At 33.0% G+C, this 14,237-nt stretch overlaps 1 protein-coding gene across 1 annotated transcript; it reads left to right on the forward strand.

The window, feature by feature from the left end:
- LOC123720206 lies at nt 1-7,490 on the forward strand. Its single transcript, XM_045676743.1, has 4 exons — nt 1-66; nt 4,091-4,248; nt 6,831-7,030; nt 7,264-7,490. Exons 1-4 carry the CDS (start codon nt 1-3, stop codon nt 7,488-7,490), a joined length of 651 nt encoding a protein of 216 aa, XP_045532699.1.
- Nucleotides 7,491-14,237: the final 6,747 nt, after the last annotated feature.

Here is a 14,237-nt window from a genome sequence, read left to right on the forward strand (position 1 = left end):
ATGAAACGGTTTCTGTTTTCGCTCGTGCTGGTTGGAGTCGTGTGCGCAAACGAAATTGATCATGGGGTATGTGTAAAATAAATAATAAATATGATGCCTGATTGTAGTTAATTTGAATCCTTTTTTATTACTATTTTCGTATTACGCTAAAAAACGAAGCTCGTATAATGCGTTTTCACTATGCTTTATTAATGACCTATATATATATATACCTTTTCATTAGCAACAGATTACTTTGCTCAAAACGGTACATACAGTATTTTGTTGATATTAATTCTCGAAGAGAAGTCGATCTTCGATAAAAAATAAGATTGAACCTTAACTCCATCATTCATTAATTGAGTAATTACACCGTTTTAATTTTATAATCTGCCTCTGTTTAGCAAAAACTCAATTCACAAATAAATATATTTAAGGAAACAATCAACCTAAAGGTAAAAAAGAATAAAATATAATATAGTAATTAAAATATTTGATTAAAAGGAGTCCAAGGAGACTAATTCTTTATTCGATATATCCGCCAGCTCTTCGGTCCCCTGTGATGTCCACTAACCTTTTAGCTATTTCGCTAAAAAGCCTTATAGCGCTAGGACCGCGCTAGGATGAATGGGACAATATCATATTCGGAGCCTAGTTACAATTAGTTGTTTTGTTGTATTGATAGCACTACGAAAGTACATATAACCAAGCCATTAAGAAAATGTCATTACACTAATTGATTCTGGTGGTATAGAAGAAATGTGAAATATGAAGTTTTTTTGGAAAAGCATTTAGGCACAAAATTACTGGCAACCCCGATATTTATACTACGTAGTATTATACAAACAATAATTTCAAAAATGTAACAATTTGTAAAGCATCGCTTAATGAAAACAACCTATTACCTGAGTTTTAATTAACCCTGTTAATTAACTGATTTCATTTAAATTTTATTTCGAGCTTCCGTTTCGCTTCGTTACAAGTCTTCAGGCGAAATGCCGTGGGCGATATTTTATTCTGACGATAATTTTTTAATATGATTATATAAAATATATATACATTATTTATTTTCATTCGTGTACTTTTTTATTGAAAATATTCTACTGTTTATGGTGGTAGCTTTAGACAAGTCTTGAATATACTTTAACCACTTCTAGTAGATATATTCGTAACTTTTATAGGCACACAATTCGGATTCAATGTTGTTCTTATCATTGTTAGGACACTTTTCAAATAAATAAACGAGACGGAACATTATGTAACTTAACCAATTATGATTATCTTTGGCGTATATCGTTTCCAAATAAAACATCTTTGTATGTAACGGATGTTAGATTAGATTTTTTTTAATGCTTTTAGTTAATTTGGCATTTAATAATGACAATTTAATGAAGCTGCGTTAGTATTAATAATACTAATAATTAATAGGATACTATTAGTGCGTTTATGAGTTAAATAATACTAAATTTTAAACTTTTATTTACAAGTTTTTGAAATAAAAAAACTAGCTTAGTTAAGTAAACTAACCCATGTATAAACTTATAATCTAAAGGTACCAAATTCGCCTTAGAGTTCTTAAGAGCGCTCCAATTCTTTAAAGGCCAGCAACACATTTAGCGGCCTTCTGACAATGTCCATGGACAGTGGTCTCACTTAACATCAGGTGAGCGTCCTACCACTTTTTCCCTCTGTTTACATAAAAAACGACGTAGACATATGTATATTATTCGTATTTTTTTATATGGATATATAACAAAAATAATAATAAAATTTCAATTAATATTCATTAATTAACCTTATTTTATGATTCACTGGGTAAATATATCACATTTGCAATTTAAACTCAGTGGTTAAAACATTTAATATATAAGCTTAGGCGATTTAAAATGGTATATTTTGGTAGTATTTATAAACTATTTGAGCTTATTGCTAACATATGAATATGTATTAAATTAAAGTATTTATTCATATCTTTTTGGAAAATATCACTACGGTGTGAAGTGCAGTGTTGGCCTAGTGGCTTCAGCGTGCGACTCTCATCCCTGAGGTCGAAGGTTCGTCTCGGCTTAGCACCAATGGACTTTCTTTCTATGTGCGCATTTAACATTCGCTCGATTGGTGAAGGATAACATCATGAGGAAACCGGCTTGCCTTAGACTCAAATAGCGAAGGCTGATAACCTACTTGCCTATTAGATTAACAAATGATCATGAATCAAATACAGAAATCTGAGGCCAAAACCTAAAAAGGGTTGTAGCGCCATTGATTTTTTGTCTACGGTGTTAGGAAAAGGGAGGGCGTTATAGTGTAAATAATTATCATAAGTGAAGGATTAGATTTATCACTTTAGTTTTTGTGTAATCTTTATTGATTCGACTTATAGTAAAAAAAATGATTGGCATAATAATTCAAAAACAATTATTAGGATTTTATGTAAAAGTATACAATTATAGAAGTGTTTTGTTTATCCAGTGATCTCTTTATAAGTATAAATCGCTGCATCGTATGTCTTGTAACGGGCGTGGCATTCTTCTCTGTATAATTTACACTTGGAAAGCGGAAAACTAGCTCTAATGCGCCAATTCCCACTACGATTGCCTTGACATTGAAACTCATTGATACATTAAGAATACATTTTGTTTTTGCAGAGAATATTTTTAATTGTTTGGATTATTGATTGCTACGGCGTAGCTGCTACGCTGTAGGTCAAATGTATTCGGCTATTTAATGGAAGATAGTTTATATGAATTAAAGTTCTATATCTTAGTTGTTTTCGATATCGATTCCTAATCTTGTCTTGTAAATGTGTTGTTTGTTATGTGATTAAATTATTATTTATTTAGGAACAACTATCAATGGACTGCTTGTTTTGTAAATAAACGTGTTCTTGGTTTTTTCTTGTTTATATACTTTTTGATATAATATGCGATTAAAAATAAAGTTTATTACATTGTTCGTTTGTGGTGTATGTGGATAATACAATTTCCACTATGACAAAACTTTAGATATTTTTCCTAAAGTCCTAAAAAACGATAAAAGAAAATATACAATTTAAATATAAATTGTAATTACTAACATATATTTCTTCTAACGTGGATTATGGTCTGATTGATGAATATATAAATATAGAATATTTTTGATACATCACTCCAGGGTACTTTCCGATAAACCAGTTTTCGGTCGAACATAAGATTGGATCAACATTCAGAAACTATAAAGGAAAAGCTTAGTAAAAGTCAGACCACTTTCTACATCTTCCGACTTTTTATTTGTATTACCGTGCGAATTTGAATTGTTAATTTATAACCTTGAACGCGAGCCATAATTTCACAAGTGTGAGAAAAATGCTTCGCTTTTGATTGATCTTTTTCTTTTGTGATTGCCATATAATATCGTAATTATGTGAAAACGTTCTATTTTCATAGTAATTCACTTTATTACGAGTACATGGATATATTTACTTTGTTGTCTATCGGTCTTATATACGTATTATACTACTCAAGTAGTCGAATAATAGTGAGTCGCGTTTTTCGCTCGTGAAATTAAGTTAAGCTCGTTAAGTTACATAACTCTCAGAAGGTTTATTTTATAAGTATAATTGTTTTGTAAGCGTGATGAGTAGAGTAGTGTAAGTGGTGCCTAGTGGTTTCAACGTGCGACTCTCATCGCTGGGGTCGTAGGTTCGATCGTGCACCAATCGATTTTCTATGTGCGCATTGAACACTCGTTCGTACCGAGAGGGAAATGGGCATGACCATGGTTAGACCCAAAAAAGTCAACAGTGTGTGTCAGTCACAGAAAGCCGATCACCTTGTCAGTCACAGAAAGCCGATCACCACTTGCCTATAAGAAATGATCACGTAACAGATACATATCTTAAACCGAGACCTAAAAGTTTGTAGCACCATTGGTGTATACAAAATGGTTTTGTATACATGTATTTTATCAAAATTTACATTAATAATTTTGTTGTTTAGGTCCGAACACAATAATTATGAAACGGGATGTCCGTTTCATTGCAGCAATTGTAAATTTGAAACATTTTTTTTGAAATTTTGGTCTACTTTCTTACTGCCTATACGATTACTGATTGCAAACATTTATTTTCCAGTTGCCATCAGAAGAAACGCTTAAGAACGGTCTTAGCAACCAATGTGCCAACCGACAGACGTCCTCATGCATTGCTGTAGAATTTGTGGGCTACGTGGACAGAATGCTTCGGACAGCTGCTTTCCAGCTCAGCGACGACATGATGATTGTTGATGAAAGGTAAGGTTATTAACCTCCGTCTCTATTTGTACTGTCACAAATAAACAGAACCATAATTTATTCAATTCGATACAATGGATATAAAGATAAGGGGTTATATCTTTAATGTTTTATTTAGGGTCACATTTACAACTGCTTTATTATAAACACAATATAGAAATATTGTTGTCAAGTGAATTAAGAACGCTTAAAGTTTTAGATGGTACTGTTAAAAAATGATGATTATTTCTGTAAAATATATTAGGTGTTCAGAATTTATTACGATGTGGTACATAGGAAATCTTTCTGTTCTAATTATGCTCATTAACGTGTGTTTTAAGATGTTTAAATAAAATTCGTGAAATTTTAGAATGTATAAGATAAATATTACCTACTGAGTTTCCTTATTTCTATAACCATAAACTCTGTTACCCAAACAAATTATTACACGAGCGAAAAAATGATTGACATCCTATCATTCGCAGCTTGACATTCTCAATTTTCACAACATTTTTATGTATTCTTATGTATGTGTCATAATTTTGTTGTGTTATAAATATAATTCTAGAACATTACTTTGTGAAAATAAAAATTTTGGTATTATGCAAAATTTTATAAACTAGACTACGTGTTATTGTTTATATTATTAATATTTAAAGCTCGACTTGGTGGCCGCACTGCCGTGTTCCCAGATGAAGTCTTTCATAATAGCAGATGTAAACGGGAACAACCCATAGACACGGTTCGGTTAAAATAACAAATTGACTTTTGAATATAATCTACTAACTATAAATTCATCCACAATCAAATCTTTTCATAGTATTTAGCTTATCAGTCTTCCTCAATAAATGGTCTAGATAAAACTTACAAATATGCCAAGAGTTTTATAATTTTATTCAGCACGGATTTGCCTGAAACATTCTATACATCGTTATCAGCCAATTCCATTTGCGTATTAAACGAATTATAGGTTCGCAAGTAATGGGCGTGATTTTTCTAACGGGAAAGATTAATAACGGATTGTCACGTATCTAAGTAATTACCGCTAATGTGAGTTCACAAAGTTATTAATTGAAATAGGCTTAGGGTCTATACGCACTGCTTAGCGGCTATAAATTGTATCGTATACAAAATATTTTTCATTGTTAAGTTTTGCCAAAAAAACATTGGAATGCGAATCTTAACCAGATTTATAAAAATAATAAATCCAAACGTACAGGTCCATAATTATTTGGCGTTATATGGTAATGCAATGTATTGGTTTCTCATTGAAATCAATGAACATCGGGATATACCAGTATAACCAAATTAACATTCTAACAGCCATTGTAAAGCAAAGCATTCAATAATAATTTTGTGACACTGCATGGCGACCTTTTATGGGTTCACGTCAATTGTCTCCATGGGTTTTAAGTAACGTGGATACTTTTACAAGCTGTACGTAGGTACTAAGTCGCCATTTTATAATACGATACTATATACATTTTCTGTAAGGACAGGTATAGATACCGGCAAACATCTTGAACAAAAGTACTTGCCTGCGCAGGAGCGATATTTAAGTATTACTGATATGGGGGGCGGCGAGAGAGTGACGTGTCGATCGCGTGATTGGTAAATAAGTTGACGTTTGTGTCCCGCGCTGTGTACGATGCGCAAACTTTCCCCCACTCCCTTGTTTAATGCTCAAGAAGTTTTCCGGTATCTGTAGCTATAACTGTTAAGATGTAGAAATAAAATGAAATAGATTTTATGCCTGACACACACAAATGTCTTGGTGTTTAGATTTAACACATGCCAGTGTCCTCAAGACGGTTTCCTTTACCTCACGATCAACTTATAATTTCGATTTATAAGAAGAAAGGGTTGTTAATCACACGCTTAATTATGTCATGCTATACATACAATAACGTAGAGACAAAGAATAATTAAAAAGTATTATTATGTCTACGTAACTCGTTTCACCCGTTTTATATTTCATGAATACTGGAATTATTATATTTAACTGGCAGTACAAAGCAAAGAAAGTGAAGTCTTCATATCTTTATAATTACTGACGTAAAATCGAATTTTCATTTTGAATCTATAAACCACAACAATAGAATTTACAATGGTAATTTTGTACGGCACTGTCATACAATTCGGGATTATATAATAATAGACTCTAAATACGTACTGTGAATAAGCGCTGATTTCAATTCCTATGGAACCTTTGAATATTGAAACGCAAATGCTATGATAATTTACAGCTTTATTGATCGTGTCATTCGATAAACTCTAAGCTCGGACGTCAGGGACAAAGTTTGCCTCACATGTATTAATTATGTAAATGTGTTATATTTTTTTTATCTAACATTTTTCGAGCGCGTACAATAATGCTACGAAAAATAACTGGGTGTGGAGTTGCTACATAAAAAAAACTTATAAACTTACTCGACTTGTCACTCTTTATACGGTTGTTTTAATACTTTTTGTTCAGATTATATTCACCAATGTGATATGATTTTAAATCGAAAGAAGCATTATTAGAGATAAGAGTAACCTAAGACCCCATTTTTAATTGTGTAGTTTCGGCAGTTGTCATCAAATAAATGTTTTATTTCCAGCAATGGTTTAGCTGCCGAAATGCCCATCAAGCCAGAGACCCTTGCAAGAGCCGGTACTTCTTTAGAAGACCAGGCGCAACAGGTTATCATGGAAAAACTATGGAACTTTGCCACCACCAGGTCCTTGAGGTACAGGATCCTGGATAACGCAGATGTGGTTATTGCCGGCAAACAAGAGAAGGATGGAAGCTTGGGTGTTGGTTAGTACAGTTTATTATACCATCATTCAAACTAATGTCATAAAAAGTCAAAAGGCAAAGAGGCTTTATACATAAAAAAATTGTATCGAAGATTTTATCACGAAATATTTGTAAGTTAGAATATGAGAGTTACAAGAGTTTTACCTATTGCAAAGGAATTGTTATTAAATCCTTTTAATTATGAAACATGCAGTATATATATACATCGTTTCGTTTTCACATTTAAACTCCAGGTGTATCAATGAAAGCTCCAAAAGTATTCGAGAGCGGCAGACAAAGGAACAAGAACATGGGTCCATTCCTCGCAGCAGCTGCCTTGAAGTTCGGCCTCCTTGGTGCTCTGACCTTCAAAGGTCTCTACCTGATGGTCGGAAAGGCTCTCCTTATCTCCAAAATTGCTCTGCTCCTCGCTACTATCATCGGACTGAAGAAACTCTTCTCTCCTCAGGTGACAGATTAGTTAGTATTCATTGCATGGCTTTTAGACAGTATTTTTTGTGTAAAGGTTTTTAAATTCTATGTACTGACAAACGAAATCTCGCTAATCATTAATAAAAAAAGATGTATATGTAAAAGTTTAAAGCTGATTGTTGTGCATGTTTTACTGCTACTACTACATACTAAATTAGGTATTTTTACACTTGTGCAACACGATAAGTTAAAGTCCTTTATTATGCTGCTCTAATACTTTACATATGTTTGATGCATGATAGCGGGAATATGATAACACTATTTATTTACACCATATTATTTAAGTCACATTTGAATATTCAGAAAAGTGTCCTAGTGGCTAAAGCGTGGGAATGTTATTGTCGTCTGTGCAATGAACTTTTTTTTCTACGTGCACATCGAACACACGCTCGCACTGTAAAAACATCCTGAGAAAAGCAAAAAGTCATCGGTGTGTGTTAGGCTCAGAAAGCTTTCATTAAATAAAATAACAAATAGAAAAATCTGAGCTTTGTGTGTTCGTATGTGTTTTTTTGTAATATTCAGATAGAAATACAATTTTGCGGCTTGGTGCGCCAAGGGGAGCATATGGGGAAAATGCTGAAATGTTTAACGTATGACCTTGCAAATACAAATTGTTTATAGCTCATATTAACGATATTCGTATGATGGTGACCTACTAGAAATAAGTATTGGAGTATGTCAGGATTAAACGCTAGTTTGAAAAAAAGCGCACAATAAGGACGCGGTAAGGTTTTTCATACAACTTTCTCAAACGCATGCCTATAAAAATATTACTTTAAAATGCCAAATGAAACTAACAATCCAATAAATTTAAATGCTAGACACCTAATTAGAATGTTACATTAAGTTTTTAGATTAATAAAAAAAAAGCTCGTATTAGGAGCCAATGTCAACAATAACTAAAAAGTCTACATCTGGTGTACCTTATAAGTTCTCTTTCTGTATATCTGTATTGACTGACTGAGAAATTGAATTAAGAGAAAAACTTCGTTAATATTTTAGCATATTAATTGGGGCAACATGCTTCACCCAAGTTCACAGACAAAGTCGCAGAAATAAGTACAACTTTGCTAAAGTAATATTCATTTCTTGGCCTTAAGCTTTTGCTTCCAGCGGTAAAACTTGTACCATATGCGTACTTCTTTAACTAAATATTAAAGTATACGTTAGGTTATGTTCACGGCTTTGTCTGTGTAAGTACGCTAATATTAAAAATAGTTTTTTTTTACAATAGAAGCATTTCTCTTAAAAGCACGTGATTGCATGAAAACGTACATTTCTCGCCAGTCTAGCGTGAAAGCATGTGCATGATTAAATTTATTAAAACTTAACTGTCTTTCATTTTGTCGATCTTAAGTGGAATTCGATTACTCTGACTCCAGAACTATTGTTCACATATCAAAGTGATCTTATAGTTCTGGATAAGGCGTAATTAAATGTTTTTAGTACATTTATTTAAATAAACTTTAGCTTTTAATTTAAACTTCGATTTACATCACAAAAAGAACTTATGATCTTCATCTTTTAATACGTTTCTTATAGTATGGTAAGTTAGAGTACCTACGAAATATTTCTTTATATTATGGATGTAAACAGTTCTTACATATATCTAGCTTATACTGGATTTCTATAATATTTATATTATATTTTTGAAGAACAGAACAGTTTTTGGGAGTATATCAGTAACTCTATAATGACAACGGAATATGGACTCTGTATTCAAGGATAAATACGATTCTAACTCTTATTGTCTCATTATGTCGTATAAAAAGAATTGAATTTCGAATACATTTCAGGCTATCATCAAAAAGGACTAACTCATTTCGGTGAATGTGACCTGACGGAGCATTGGCGAACGGTGAAGGAATATTAACAATGGCAGAGTTAAGAATTAATTACTGAAAGCTTAAAGCACCACCTAGTTGGTTCTACTGAGCTTTTTTGCGGGAGCGTGGTAAATTTAGGATTGCGAGAGCGGTAGAATTCATTCCTAACTTTGCCTTTCACGATTGTAAATAATATTTATTTATTATTAATTCTACTAACTTGTACAATACTAGTTTCGCATTTAGATGATAAAATAACTGCAAGTGTACTAACGATTATTTATTGTGGATTAAATTATTATTCACTAACATTTTATTTATTTAGTCCTATTTTGTATTAAAATTTCTAACAAATACTAAAACTTGCCTAAGAACTATTTCCTTATGTGATTTTATATCATTCCGTAAGTATTTTAATGTATCTTGAGAATACGAAGGAACGAGGTGAAACAAGAATACAAACATATAATGGAGGGACCAAACATCAATAAATTTCTCTACCCACCACCTACATTAGTGTGATTCCTGTGTCACTTTACATAAATAGTTTGGAAAGTTATATTTTTGTTGTCAAAATCTCTAATAATTACTTCTTCGAGTTTCCTTTTGTTGCAAAAATGTGTTAATAATAATTCCGATTAGACTTTCCTCTCTACTTTTCCCCTAAACAAAATCCTTTGGGAATATTTAGTCCTGACAACATCTTAGTCCAAGAAAAGTAATAACCTACTTAGAAACTTTCTGCCCTCTTGCAAAAATGTTTTGGATGCTTGAATCGTTAAATGTAATCTGTAGGGACTCTCGTTGAAACAGAACATTGCAAACTATACTAACGATCATGTGTGCGATAGTAATTTATTGAACCTATGCTTGATAGCTGTAAAAGTTAAGCTGATAATCAGAAAGAAGTTTGAATTTAACCTTTCTGGCTTCTCAGGAAGTTCAAACAACGATGTATCGTAGAATCTATTAATAAAGTTTACTCATTAATGCCAAGGACGTGGCAAATTCGTTTTATGTAGTCAATTTGTAGCATTTTTCAATAAATGTAGATAATACATAATATACAAATTCATCATCATCAATGTTTATACAGCCCTTTGTGGACCTTAACCTCCTTAAGTACACTTCGCCATCGCAATCTATCCAGTGCTTTCCGCGTCCAATTGCTAACCCCTATTGTTTCGGGGTCGTTTCGATTCCACCAACACAGCCTCAGTCTGCCGGGTTTTCTCTTGCCACAGGGTTGTGAGTTCAGTGCACACTATTCGGTGCACACGTCCCAGTCACTTGAGCCTGTTGCACTTTATGAATTGGACGATGTTGGCGTCGTCATTGTAGCGAATACGCCAAACACCGTCGTCCCAAACAGGACCAAAGATTCTTCGAAGAATCTCCCACTCGAAAATAACGAGAGAGATCTTCGAGAGAAATTCTGGAATCTGTTTCAGAACTATAACTGAGCTTTGTACAGTTTGTACAGAGTACTGAGTTTTGTACAGAACAAGCTCGGTAAGGTTTGTGAGAAGTTGCGATCGGAAATATCTACGAAGGCCAATGTAGCAGCGATATAAGTTCTTCGTCCTGGTTAAAATTTTTTAACCTCCTCTATTTTTATTGGCAGAAAGACCCATTGGATTACTTCAAGTGTTGTTAATTCACAAAGGATGAAATCTTTTATTTGTAAAAGGATGGAAATAAATTCGGCTGTATATGGTTAAGCTTATAATATAAAAGCTTCAGTTTGCGGTCACTAACGATAGCGGGCGCGTATTTGCAAGTGGCCTCGTGTTGGTTGCTGCCTTATTTTCATAAAATATATTTTTGATTGACTTGGGGCTTATGAATCGATTTTTTATAAAATAGAAAAGGGAAAAAGGATTTTTTGAAATGAAATATATGTTTGATCTTCCTTAATGCTGTTTCCCATATGAAAACCAATATAAATATTATATTTGTTTGGAATACATATATTTTGATTTATCTTTTTTATGCTCTACTCAATCTATTTTAGAGCATTGTTGCAGCGGACAACTCTCCTTCTTGACGTCGTCTTGACCCCCGGTTGTACATAAATGGACTTAGGAGTAAGTTCGCGGCTCATCTCGGATACAGATGGCTTATGACCAACTTGCATATTAATATAAACGAAATACATAGAGAAATTTGACTCCTAAAAGATAGTACCGCAACTGGTTTTTTAGAGTTCTTATATGAAGAGAAACCGCAAAATTCATTAAGTGCATGCAAGTGCACTTACCTTATAAAGTTAAAGTGACAAAACGTTTCAAAAATATATCCAATTTTCTTGGTCTTATACTTTATTTTATTTTAGCAATTTATAGATTTCTATAATAGTCGAGTTGAATCGCAGCCGCGCCGCCTATCAGCGTGTACACTTTACTAGTATATCTTTTTAATAGAGCCTACATTCACTGAGTTTTCAATAAAGCCCGTTTGGCGGCGCAATGGTTTTATCCTCTTATCACTTTTCCAATTTTTACCAACAGATTTAATAAAGATTATAAGGCTCTAGATATTTTTACATTTATTCCCGTATATACAGAAAGCGCCAAAGCGAATTAATTATTTATATCATTGTGAGCTTGAATATCCTTTGTTAATGGTTAATTAGGCATCATCCTAACGTTTATATTTTATACTAAGAACGTAGAATCGGACTTGCGAGATATATTGGTTTACATTTAAATAATAATTAATATATACTTAGCAGGTTTGAAGATTAAAACTATAGTTTGTAGGTTATTATTGTTGCTTGAATCTTACGCCGTGCTTCTGAATATGAGTTTCTCATATATTCAAGGTTATCTCTTGGGATTCTTTTTTTCTAAGGTCAACTAAATCTAGTATAATTTAATCCCAAGAGAACACACTCCTCTTTTCGGAGACTTCTCTTTTTAAAGCCACAGCTAGCATCGGAACACTTGGCGTTGACATATCGAACGACGACGACGACGTTAAGTTTCGCAGTATTTGGAGGGATAGGCTAAATAAAAAAAAGCCCCAAAGAAGTTTGGTGTGCTCAGCAAGGCAAGACGGTACTTAATTCCTGGTCTTTCATGCTACTGTATAAACCACAAATTCGGCCCCACAAGAAGTACTGCTCTCACCATGTTATGGATGATAAGAGGATAATACGGAATTTCACCCGTATCACCTCGACATCCGCTGTTCCACAATTGAGCATTTTTAAGGAAGGTTTTGCCACGCACCACCACTATGTGGAACCAGCTGCCTTCTGTATTATTTTTGAACAAAAGTATGTTCCAAATTTGCGTACTAATCCCAAAAAGTCTTGCAACGCACTCGTGAGCCCTCTGGCATTGAGTGATCTAGTGAATCTATGATATTATTTAACATCAGATGAGCTTCCTGCCAGTTTAACACCTGTTCTTTAAAAAAATAGAGTAATGAAAGTTAGTCCAGTCACATATGCATGTTGTTGCCATTTTTTTTAAATTATAAGTTAACAAAACATTTTTATATTAAATTTAAATATAGTTGTATTTAAAATGTAAATATTTTACATTAGTTTGTAGTAGAAGACCAATATCCTAAAGGTCGATCTATTTTTGTATTGAATCTATTTATACAGCTCCACAACGTGAAATACGAGGTATTTACGGACAAACATTCAAACAATAATGGCTGGGAATCGATAGAAGAGGATTTCGATAAGTATCCTTATGATCATCCATAATAAATGAATTTACTTACCTATTTGTTTTATTTATTATCAATGCTACACTGGTAAGTATACATTCATATACCTAGACTTGATGCTTAGAATCATGAGCTACAACCACATGAATTACATACACGCAGTTATGTAAATTACGCTTACACGTCTTTAACTATTCATTACACACTAACTTGCCAAATGTATGTCTTTGCTCTAAAATTCAGACCGTATTGAAAACCCAGATTGTATACAATCATGCCAAGCGGCCAATATTAAGGCCCAGTGGTAAAGCTTTTCTTCATGACTAGTCTTAATACACCATATTCTTTGGTCTGTCATAATAAAATACATTGTAATATATCAGATGCTTATAAACTTTGTGCAAGTACTAATAAACATAGAGCATTCTGATTTTGACGATTCGATAGCACGATGTTATCTTGGCCAATTATCATTTATTAATATAGGTGACACAATGTACACTTATGAACGTCAAAAACAGAAATGTATATGCTTCTAATTTTACAAATTCTGCCAGTTCTCAAATCAAGGACGAAGAATGGAAGTGAAGAACTGGCAATAAACTCTCCTCGATCTTTCTTAATCCCAAGTTTTTGTTTTACATATGACAAGTATGATATATATTCAGAGTAAAAAAGCCATAAACAATTAAGTATCGTATAATGAAATGGTACTATTATTTTAATATGACTGTACAAGATTATAGATGCATATGTAAAATACTAACCAAAAAAATTCAATTTAAAAAATATTGTTAGTTAACAAAAATTTGGTTTTTTTGTTGAGGTTTAATTTCATGACAGATACTCAGGGTAAATAAGAGGCACTTCAACTTTAACAACGAATTTATTTCACTAGGTGCTGAATAAATAAGCCTTAACACTTATCCTTACAATAACTTATTTAATCTCATAAAAAAGTCGACGGGCTCGCGCTTAAAAATACCTCAGTTAGTTAACAAGTTGAGCAATTTAAATCAGTCTTAAAAACAATTTTGCTCGCAATGTTTTAAATTTCAAACCGGAAATTTGTAGAAGGAGCAAACGAGAAGAGTCAAGGTCCAGAAATTTAAAACATTGCGGCCAATTCACTTGCTAAATGTCAGATCACCACGCTAGTAAACACAAAATCGGATCAAGTCTTGCGTGGTAATCTGACATTTAGCTTATTTAGAACTAAACGA

Source organism: Pieris brassicae, chromosome 2, assembly GCF_905147105.1.
Source record: "Pieris brassicae chromosome 2, ilPieBrab1.1, whole genome shotgun sequence".
Taxonomy (NCBI): domain Eukaryota; kingdom Metazoa; phylum Arthropoda; class Insecta; order Lepidoptera; family Pieridae; genus Pieris; species Pieris brassicae.